Here is a 10,915-nt window from a genome sequence, read left to right on the forward strand (position 1 = left end):
AAAGAAAGAAAGAAAGAAAGAAAGAAAGAAAGAAAGAAAGAAAGAAAGAAAGAAAGAAAGAAAGAAAGAAAGAAAGAAAGAAAGAAAGAAAGAAAAGAAAAGAAATCCCTCCAATGTGCTGTTATTTATGCTCTACCAGACTTGAGAAATGTTAAGCCAGTTCTTTCTTGTCCTTGCAGTACTCTGGTTTCCAGCAGTCAGCTGACAGGTGTTTCATTTGTGGCCACCTGATAATGGACATGGTAAGTGATAATTGCATTAGGAAAAAACCCAAATCCTCCAGCTTCTTAGAAAAATACATCAAAAGCGAAATATCTTAGTATCTGGTGCCATGTGTTTTCATGTGAGTCTACCTGATGGGAGAAGGACAATCCGCTGAGGCGGCTGTTGGTCCTTGCAGGGATTCCTGCAGTACTTCGTTGMTCGTGCTCCCTTGCTGGGCTTGTCTTCCCTGCAGGAATGCTGTGAGTTGCCGTGTGGCTCCCGAATGAAGCGGCTGCCTTGGTGCTGGTTTTTTGTGCATGCTGGAAGGCACTGGGCTGAGTGTGTGATTGGAGTCTCAGGTGTGTCCAGGGCCTTGAAACTGCTCAGTAGGGCTGTGGAAATCCTGCCAGAGCAGGCAAGTCCTATGAGCCTACAGCAGGCACGTGTGCAATCCCAGCAAAGGATTATCCAGGCCTTTTTCCCAGATCAGGCAGTATTCTGGTGTGGCTCATTCAGCAGGAGGCAATTGCTTGTTGATGGTCCAAATGTTGATGGTCTTTAGACCATATTGATGCTCTAAAACTATGGCTGAGGGACAGAAGTGATGAACTTCTGGGTTTTCAAATGCTTACCTCTAATTATCTTAACTTTTCCAATATTAATGCTTTATAACATAACCAGATGGGCTATTTCATACTCAGAAGTCTGATTGCAATGATAACAGGCCATGTAGTTCCACCCATTACTAGGTGCTCCAAAGCCAACAGTGAATTACAGGTGTGGAGTTCAATACAATTGCCATTGTCTAGGTTATTAAAAAGCCAGGCTACTGTGCACAAAGCTCCCAGGAATCTAAGAAGTTTTGGAAACCCAGCTAAAATATTTGTTGCAGCCTCTCATGGAGAGTGTAAAGATGCATTTCGTTTTGTGGAGGTGCTACGTCTTGCTGTTTGATTCTGCTAAGTAATCTCACCCGTTGGCTTCACAAATTATTTTCTCCCTTAAATTCTGTCAGTTCTGTTCTTTGTAATGCTGGATACCTTGTCTGAGACTCTGTAAATTGTTTTCTTAGCCCTGCTAAGAATTCTGCTCTTTGGAACCAGGTGTTACACATTGATTCCAGTTGCCCTTTGTCTCCCTGTTAACTCATTCTTCAGATGAGGGGCCTGGAAAAGGGCTCAGCTCCACTGACAACCGTGCCACACAGTGTAATGCTACACTGAGAATGTATTGTTGTCACCTTTCATGCCCACCCGTGCCTTCTTGTCCTGTCTCTTGGCTTCTTGCAGATCCTGCAGGCTCTAGGGAAATCCTACCACCCAGGCTGCTTCCGATGCGTGGTCTGCAACGAGTGTCTGGATGGCGTGCCGTTCACTGTAGACGCCGAGAACAAAATCTACTGTGTCAGGGACTACCACAAGTAAGGACCAAATAAACAGCAGAGGGGATCCAGTCGACGAGCCTCTGCTTCAGCCTTCCCCATAATTACGGTGTATGAATTAGCAAAGCAGGGACAGGAGGAGAAGCCAGAGGTGCAGGGTGGCACTGGAGCTTAGACATCCCTCATRTCTCCCCTTGCCGTGCCAGCAGCCTCCTGTGTAACTGTGAGGAGGCTGCTTCTCCTTTGCTATCCCCTCTGCAAAGTGGTGATAATGTTCATCAGTCTCACAGGGAAACTGAGATAGTCCAATAGTGCTCATGAAGTGTTCAATGAGGTAAGAAATTAGTCTGCTCAAAAGTAAAGACTGGGAATCCTCCCTGAAATCAATGCAGGCTCCTTTCCATAAGCTGCAGGGCTGTTTGACTTCTGAAGAGTCAGGAATGTTATTAGAAATCAGTGCCAAATGCAAAATCTAGCTCTAAGTTAAACCACTGATAAATTGACTTAAAATCACTTGGTCTTTRTGAAATAAAATGAAAGGGTTGTGCTCTTATCTGGTAGTTACCAGCTGCATACATTTGAGTGTCCATTTGGCTTGTGCTCCTTGTCTCACTTTCTGAGCAGGCAGACTTTGGGAATGTTGCTCGAGCACCTTCTAGAATTGTTCTTTATTGTGCTAAATTTTTAAATCCATTTGTGTGTCAGCATTGTTCAGAAAGGATATGCATTTCCTTGCAATTTCATTTGCTAATTATTAATTTTCCTATATTATTTTTATTATATTAAAAAAAAATGAGGAGCCTCACACTGTCTTACTGTTTTCTCTCAGCATGATCCGGTCCCAGGACAGGGGAAGCAGTCAGTTCTTTTAATGGGGTTTTTGGAGGGACAGTCCTGTTCATTTTCTCCCTGTTCTCTCTTCTAAATCACCAAGTCACTTTTGCTTAGCAACGGCCAAAAATTTTTACAGTGATTTTCTTTTTCTTTAACTTCAATTAGAAGACTATTTTTGCCTGACTGACRATCTGTGCTAAGCCTTAGTTACCTGGGGAAAAGAAAAAAGAAAAAAAAAAGAAAGGAAAAACAGGGGTTTTTTTTAGATTTAGAGCAACAGAGCTGTTTGCAAGACTGGTGCAGGACCCACTCAGAGAAGTCTGGGCTTATTGACCAGTAGTCAGTACTGTTTCAGTCACAGGAATATGTAAACAGCAGTTAGTCATGGGTCAAATGCATTATTCATTTGTGAATAGAAAGCTGCTGCCCTGATGGTTTAAAAACCAAGGTAGCTTTGGAATATTCTTCATTTCTTTTTTTTTTTTTTTAATATTATTTTTTCCAGTCAAATTTCCTTAGGGAACATGGGACCTACAGAGTCATCCTTCATATACATCTGTCTGTCCCTGTGTATATGCCCTTGTTCCTTTATTTCCCCCCCCCCCAAGTTTAATTGGAGACAAATACGTGTCATGGTGTTCAATGAATCCTAAAATAAAATTGTGTTTTGGGGATGAAAAGCCATCCTGTGCGTGTTATTTATAGATGCAGCTTTTCATCTCATCACTAAGAGCATAGGAGCTTTTCCCTAATGCTGCTTTCTAACTTGCCGTCCATTTCTCACCTCTTTCCTAGAGTTTTAGCTCCAAAATGTGCAGCATGTGGACTCCCCATTCTACCCTCCGAGGTGAGAGCCTTGTATTTCTTACTCCCCATGGGTGCCAAGCGTGTGCCCGAGGTCGACCCTGTGTCAAGACAGAGGTCCCAGTGCTTGCAGAGAATCACAGAACCACAGAATGGCTGAGGTTGGAAGRGACCTCTGGAGACCATCTGGTGCAACCCCCTGCTCCAGCAGAGAGGGGACARCTTGGTCCAGGTTGCAGGCCCCAGGATGGGGCTGGGACCCCTCCTTTGCTTGGTAATGTCCTTTATTCCCCTCAAGCCAGGCTGCTTTTCTTCATCTCCTGCCATGTTATGCTGCTTTTAGTGTTTTGTTGGAATACGTTTCCTTCATGGCAATAAAAGCTGGTGATGCTCGGGAAGGACCTTTAGTGACCCCTCTGTCACTGACTCATTTTAGTGCCTGCAGCAGCTGCACCTTTGGCAAAACCAATTTAAAATGCTGAGAAACTTGATACATCAACATTGCTACCTCGTTAACAACTTATCTGGGATAGATGTGACATTTCTGTTGTTTAACTGGAAGAGGATATTTGAAGTCAGTCGATGGTGAAGCTTTACTGTAAAAATAACTGCAGGTGGCAGGATTTATTTGTGGTTTCCAGCCAGCAGCCCCAGTGCCTTTGTTCAACATTCCCATTAGTGCAGGAAGCATCCGCAGAGCCTGATCCTCCCGTAATCCTCTGGCTTTGTGATTTCTCCTCTGCTTGCACGTTCACAGGGGTCTGACGAGACCATTCGGGTTGTGTCCATGGACAAGGATTACCACGTGGAATGTTACCACTGCGAGGTAGGTCAGCAGCTCCCTAGGGGAACGGGCACTTAATAACCCTAGCTAGTGTTATTTTGGAAATTTAAGTAAATTTCCTCTTGCCYGGTGCAGTAGCTGAACAGTACAGGGCTTGCATGGTGAGAGCCCTGCTGTCTGCTAGCAATGCTGGAGAAATCTCCAGTTTGAGGACAGATGTTTTTCCAAAGTGCACAAAAACTGTCCTGTTCTTTTACTGTCTTTAACGTTATGGGCAAAAAAAATACTACTGCTCTTAGAACATGGCAGTTTATTTGTGAATGAAGGAAATGTGGTGAATTGGTAAGGTCCTATTGCTGCTTTTTAGAAACCTTGAGCTCTGGATCCCGTTAATGTATCTGATTTCCAAATCAGATTGTTGTAAAATGCTAAGGTGTTGAGTGATCCTGTGCCGTGTCAGTTTCCTTCATTCTCATGGAAATTTGTGTGGGCAGGAAGAGGGAAGGTTATGTCTGCAGAAGATGATCCCAAGAAATGCCATCTTCAGACATTCAGTTAATCTCTATGTGGGGTTTTCCAGAGAGCCTTCATATTTCTGCCCTGGGAGTTAAAATAAGTAGACGTCCCCCATCACTGTGCTCATAACGCAGTGAAAGGAGGCCCTGACCCACGGCTCAAATTCCACCCGAAAGCAAAACGTGAACACATTTAAAATGCACAGGGATGCAACTCACCRTGAGATAAAACCTACTAATTAAAACTACTTGAATTCCTATCGGGTTGCCCTTCAAAATGTCTATAACAGGTGTTTTCCTTCTCGTGACAAGTACGAGTATTATTATTATTAGAGTTAAAGAGCTCTGCTGGCCAGGTGTTGTCCCTCCTTGTCACAGGAACATCCCGATGGGAGCCAGACCTCACTGGCCACTGGAAGGTAAGGCCGTATTACCGCAGTTTGTTTGGGCTGTCTCTGCAGGACTGCGGCATGGAGCTCAACGATGAGGACGGGCATCGCTGCTACCCGCTGGATGAACATTTGCTCTGTCACTCCTGTCACCTGAAGCACATAGAGGACGGCACGAGCCCCGCAGCTGGGTACCAGCATCACTACTAGCCAGCGAGGCGGATTCCCAAAAGCCTGGACACAAGTCCTGTTACATGGTCTCCCTCTTCCCTCCCTCAGATGACTTCCTGTGCATGTTTTTCTCCAATCAACGGTTTTCCTGTAAAAGGATAGAAGACATTTTTGGTTTTTTTCTGGATTCCCAGAGTTTGTAGGCTTGAGACTTCCAGCTGTATCAAACTGTATCTACCTGTATGCCCAAGAATGTGGCATGTTATCCAAACTGATRGGTTTCCTTTTATGTGCCTTTCTCTGCTCTCCAGAGATTCTTTTCTGGCTCATTTTGAAAGATTCTTCAGTAAAAGTACAAGTAGCTGCCACGTCTATAAACTCAGATCATGCTATGCACAATTAGGAAGCCCGAGGCCTGCCTGCCTGCCTGCTGGGAACATTCCTTCAGTCTACCAAGTGTTTTCCAACAAGCACCTTTCATCAAACTCCCTCAAGAATATCAAATTACTAATACCAATTCTTAGGCAGTCTCTCTCTCTCTCTCTCTCTCTCTCTCTTTTTAATTCTTTAGGAAAAGAAAAGAACAAGCTCTATTCAAAACAGCCAGCTCCAGCCTCCTAGTTAATGTCCAGGACTCCGATACCGATCCGGCTTAGGATGGCACCAGCTCTTCAAGCACAGGCCAGGCATGGAGGCTGGCAGCCCATTTCCAACACAACAGAAAACTGGAACAACCTAAGCTAAACTAAGCTACCRTAGTGACTTTGGGCCTGGATTATGTGTCAGTGTGACGTGCAGGGGCCTGTCTGCTGTATCGGAGTCTGAATAGTGGATTAGCTTTGGAAAGGCCTGGATGCTGGAAGTGTGAATGCTAGGGAAGTCTGTCCCTGTCCTTGCTTGCAGAAATCACTTTGGAAAAATCTCCCTGCACGCAGACATTTGCCTGAGCTCCCCCTGGTTCATCCCCACAACTCAGTGTTCAGCCTGGCTGCTCCTTTCCAGGGTGTTTGCCCAGCACAAGTCCATTTCATAACGGTGCTTATTTAGAGCCCTGGGAACAAACTTGAGATCGTGACCAAGGCCTTTGTTATACGGGGATTTGGAGTCCAGCTCCAAAACCTCCACTCAAATGAGTCCAGTCATTGGGATAAACAGATTTGCTCACATGAACTGTAGCAGCTTATCTGAGCAAAGAGGATGGGGAGAGTTTGGCCCCTATTTTCTCTTGTTGAGGAAAGCAGAAAGGCAGATGATTTCCCATTTTGAAGCTCCGTGCTTTGTAGCTGGAGAAATCCTCTCCTACAGCATGTTACATATATGGTAGATAAGTACCCACAATCCTTGTTCTGTACCAGTGCTATGCAGACCCTCATATACAGCTACCAAGATTTTATTTAAGAAGAAACTCTTGGTTTTGAGTCTCAGATGCAATATGGGGTCTGACTTGCCCTTCTCAGCATGTGTTTTGTGGAACACTAGTTAAATACTCTTGTGTCCATGCTAAAAAAAAGTCAGTTCTGATGGACAGTGGACAGAATAACATTCTTGAGGAAACTACAGTCAATTAGTTGAGCAGTGGCAGTTACATACCAGAAAGGGGCATCAGATGAGCACCCACCATGGCCCAACGAGCCATCCTTCCCTGCAGGTGACTGTAGCCGGGGGGATGATTGAACTTCGTGCCAAGCAGCCAAACTCCAGCTTATGTGGAGCACCTGCAGTTCTCAGAGCTGTCCTTCAGGGCTCGGTGATAGACCTGCTGTGCTATTTACTGTGAAATGGTGAAGTCTGGCCCACCCTTGAAGACCAGTTTGGGTTAGTGCTTCTCTCTCTTCCCGCTCTCTATTTTTTCCCAGTTGGTGCTGCCGTTGCAGGACAGGAAGGGCCCTGTCTTGCAGAGYGTGTCCATGGGGCTGCTTCACCCTCTCTCAGCTGGAACGGGGCCCAGGYGCAGCCCTGGGTGTTGCATCTGTTAAGATGAGCAGTTTGGACTGACTAGCAGTGACTTGCTTTCGCCTTGCCCTTGCCTTTCCCTTTCCCTTGCCTTTGCTCTTGCCCTTGCCCAGCCAAACAAAGGGCATTTCTGGGCATCGGGGCAGACCCTTTGCACTGTCCTCAGCGCAGGCGCGGGGTGCAGCCGGCAGCCTCCCTCCTCTGGCTCCATCAGGTGCAGGCCCAGGAGGGGCTTGAGACCTGGCTGTGATTTTTAGGACCGTCTCAAGGTGCAGAGGTGGGAAATAACACCCGCTCCCTGCTGCCTAGTGAGTAATCCAGCTAATCCTTGGCACTAAACTCCCTTTGGCCACCAAGATGGATTGTGTTTGTGTGTGTGCTAGGAAGGGGGCTTCTGGAAGGGGGGCACTCTGGTGGRATGCTCTGTCCCTGAGCGCTTGGCTGAGGGATAGAAGGGGATCTGTGGTGCCTTAGGGCAGCGCCGAGTGCAGGGGCAGCAAGAGGGCTAGCAGAGCGCTGCCCTCACAAGGAAGCTGCTCCCAGGAGTGTGGGAGCGCCTGTGGAAAAYGCTCCGGTGACACCCCAGCACGGCACAGCCTAACTGGAGGTACCAGCTCTCAGACCAGGGTGTCACCTACAGTTTCACTCTCACAGCYCCCCTACTCAGTGAGGCCGGAGACGGGAGAGGCGGGAGCCTTTCCCTGTGGAAAGCCCCAGCTGGCCGGCGGGTTCCGGCCCCGGCGGAAAGTTGGGCCTCGGCTTTCACAGGTGTCTGGTTGCTCCCGTCGGCCGCCCGCCAGGCAGAGGGAGGGCTGCCCTACTTTCCCTTCCAACGGCCCCRGGTGAACTATTCCGGCACAGGGAGCGCCCTCCGAGTGCGCTGGAAGCGGCAGCACGGAGCTCTGGGCAGCGCAGGGCCCGGCGCGGCGGCCTCGGAGCTAACGCGCAGGCCGCATCGCCCGCCCGCGGGCGGCCTTGCCTTGCTGTGGTAACCTCTGCGGCCTCCATTTGGGGGAGTTTCAGTTCATGTAGCTTATCGGCCACGTCCTTCGCGGCCAGGTGGCCCTCAGCTGCTGTGAGGGCCGTTCCCTGTCCCTGCCCGGCCTATTCCCAGCCACAGAGGAGCTGCGGAGAGCCCCGAGGCAGCGCCAGCCCCGCTTGTGCTCAGCTTAGAGCTCTTCTGCAGAAGAACGTGAGGAAACATGTATCCAGCCGCTCACCACCTGCATCGCAGGGGCCACGCTCTGCTCCTCACGTGAACCTCGCTGCCTTTTATTCACTGACACACAAAAACCCATCAGACRCCCTGAAACGCTGGGCGAGCCGTCGTCTCCCAAACCAGCCTGCTCTTGGAGTTGGTTCAGGGTGAGGGATGCTTGGAAGTCACACAGGGGAGGCAGTGAGAACTCACGTGCAAACAGTTACTCCAAGGAGTTTCCTGGAGCTTGCTTGCAGGAAGCAGAGCTTCCAAGCAGGGTTTGGGCTGGGATCATGCTATTAATTTTCTATTGCTTAGAGCATGGGAGTTCCTTTAAGTAGAGATCTTTGCTTAAAAGCCAGAAAGAAAACTTCAGCTATACCAGAAGAAGGTATTTTTGTGTGTTTTCAGAAGCGGGTAGTTTTGTGTTTTCAAGTATACAAAGTGGCAGGGGTCAAAACAATTTCACAAACCTGCCTTGCTGTTAAACACAGGGAGCAGGAGTGTTTGGTGAGCCAAGGGTCTTACAGCTCTTCACTTTCTAAGTCATTTGAGGGCTTTTTAAGGGTTTTCCTGGTCTTCCAGTGGTTAAATGATTTTTGTATTTTTTTATTTTTTTTAGAAAGTGAATAGCTCTTGAGTCTGGAAACTCTGGAATTACCTCAGCAGCCGGGTTTGTTATGGCAGACTTGAAAGGGGAAGGCTGAAGTGGTAAGGGCTGTTATGTGTCAGGTTCGCTGCTTGAAGAAAAGGGCTGTCTTTGTCAGAAAAAGAGTCAATATTTTCCTGTACTTTCTCCCTGCGCTGCTTTTTAGTACCGGGCAAATACTCAACCAGTTTCAATATTTGCTGTCTTTTAGGTCTGTTTCTAATGGCAGCTGAGCCGGCGGCCTCTCCCTCCTGTGAGTTCACAGCCCTGGGGGAGAATCGAGTCTCTTTCTTCGTAACGATTTTAGTCCCCATTTTGCATTTCCCTTGATTATTTTAGCAGCAGCAGAACTGTCTCCTAGCTTAAAGAAAAATTGCCAGTGCATCTTTGCCTAAATACATTGACCCGGGTCTCAAAACCAGCCCGCTGTTGGTCGGTGAAGCAGCAGTTGTGTGCCCTGGCTCTGCTTCCATTGCTAGGAAAGCCCCGTGAAGGACCCTGCCTTTCACCTCAGGTGYGTGGACAGCCCACGCAGCTGCACACACAGACGACAGTAAATATGTGCCCGGGTCAGTGCAGCCACCGCCTCCGGGCTGGTTTTATTACCRACAAGATGCACCCCGGGATAAACGGCTGCCGTGCAATCCTTGCTGTGGAATCGTCCAAAACAGAGTGATGGTTTCTGTTCAATAAACAACCCGGGGTGCCGAAGCAGCTGGGGGCACGTGGGAAAGAGCGACGCGATGCTGGAAGCCCAGAGGCTGTGGGGCAGAGGGGAGGGGCGGCTGCAGATGGGTCCGTGTGGCCCGGGTGCTGCCGAGGGCTCCTGTGCCCATAGCCGGTGCCTTGAGACACGGGCTGTGAAGGAAGAGCAGCGAGAAGCCGCCCCCTTCCAAGGCAGCCCTAAAGGTGGGAAGTGACGGCGTCAAACGTGTGTCCCTTTCCCTCCCTTTTCCGAGAGTGTCAGTGTCACTGGAAGAACACYGTCAGGATTTTGCTGCTCTCCTTGCAGAGCATCCTGTGCATTCTGCATTCATTGCTTTTCTCCATTCCCGCTGCTTGCCGGTCCCAGCCATGCAGTGGGTTTCCATGTACATAATGMAGCTGAGAGGGCGGATTTCCCCCTCTTGGAAAACTAAATTTCACAGAGTCGCCCTCTGTGTTCCAAGGGGGCGTTAAGACCTCTCATCCCGCTTTAGCACAGGGCTCCCAACGGGAGGAGCTGGCTCCCGTGCGGAGTGGGAGCCGCCTGTGCCGACAGGCCGCTCCTGGTGCTGCACAGAGCTTCTCCGGGCCCTGCTGGTGGGAGCGGCTGGGCAGAGCTTGGAGCACAGGGATGAGGGCCCCGCAGGGCGGGCAGTGGATCCATGGGGCCGCAGGGAGCTGCTCCCACCCACCTGCCCCGCCAGGATGGGCTGGGGTGGCAGCGGGGACCGCTCGGACACGGGCAGGGATGAGGCGGCTGCGGCTGCCCCTTCGCTGGGCGCTCACAAGGCCTCCCTGGGGAGGGTTTGGGACAGTCCTGGGATCCGGTCCTTCCATGAATCCCTGTCACTGCAAACACCCTAGCATTGCTGCCCAGGTGGCTCAGGGCTCCCCGGAGCCCTGCGGGAGCGGAGCCAGGGTCGGTGCCTGCCTGCGGCCCCCCTCGCGGTGAGGGCGGTGCAGAGGTGGCAGGCTCGGGKACGAAAAATGCGTCGGGGCCGCCGCGAGTGGCGGCGCGGGGACAGCAATGAAAAAAATGAGCAGCCGAGCCAGCCAGGAGTCGAACCTAGAATCTTCTGATCCGTAGTCAGACGCGTTATCCATTGCGCCACTGGCCCTGCTCGAGAASTGTTCTCCTCCCGCGCCTCTTCACTGCTCGCTTCCGTCCGCGTGGGGGCGGGGCCGGCWGCAGCAGCCAATCCGGCGTGAGCTCCGGCCGCCCCGCCGCCCCGCCCCCAGGACACGCGCGCGTCACCGCCGAGCCACGCCGCGGGGGCGGGGCCCGAGCGCGGGCCCGCAGCCAATGGCGGAGCCGGGTTTCCATCCCG

General features: G+C 50.1%; 1 protein-coding gene and 1 non-coding gene across 2 annotated transcripts in view; one reads left to right on the forward strand and one right to left on the reverse strand.

Annotated features, from left to right (window-relative positions):
- Window positions 1–5,464, forward strand: part of LIMD1 (LIM domains containing 1) — a 29,870-nt gene extending 24,406 nt beyond the window's left edge. The window contains exons 5-9 of the mRNA XM_026034838.1: window positions 180–242; window positions 1,494–1,624; window positions 3,215–3,266; window positions 3,981–4,049; window positions 4,984–5,464. Coding sequence (XP_025890623.1) covers window positions 180–242; window positions 1,494–1,624; window positions 3,215–3,266; window positions 3,981–4,049; window positions 4,984–5,121 — 453 coding nt within the window. The 3' untranslated portion in view covers window positions 5,122–5,464. The remainder of the gene's footprint in view (window positions 1–179; window positions 243–1,493; window positions 1,625–3,214; window positions 3,267–3,980; window positions 4,050–4,983) is intronic.
- Window positions 5,465–10,632: 5,168 nt separating this feature from the next.
- On the reverse strand, window positions 10,633–10,705 carry TRNAR-ACG. The gene has a single exon. It is a non-coding gene; the product is annotated as a tRNA-Arg (tRNA).
- Window positions 10,706–10,915: the final 210 nt, after the last annotated feature.

Source organism: Nothoprocta perdicaria, unplaced genomic scaffold (assembly GCF_003342845.1).
Source record: "Nothoprocta perdicaria isolate Ctin4 unplaced genomic scaffold, notPer1 scaffold_150, whole genome shotgun sequence".
Classification (NCBI taxonomy): domain Eukaryota; kingdom Metazoa; phylum Chordata; class Aves; order Tinamiformes; family Tinamidae; genus Nothoprocta; species Nothoprocta perdicaria.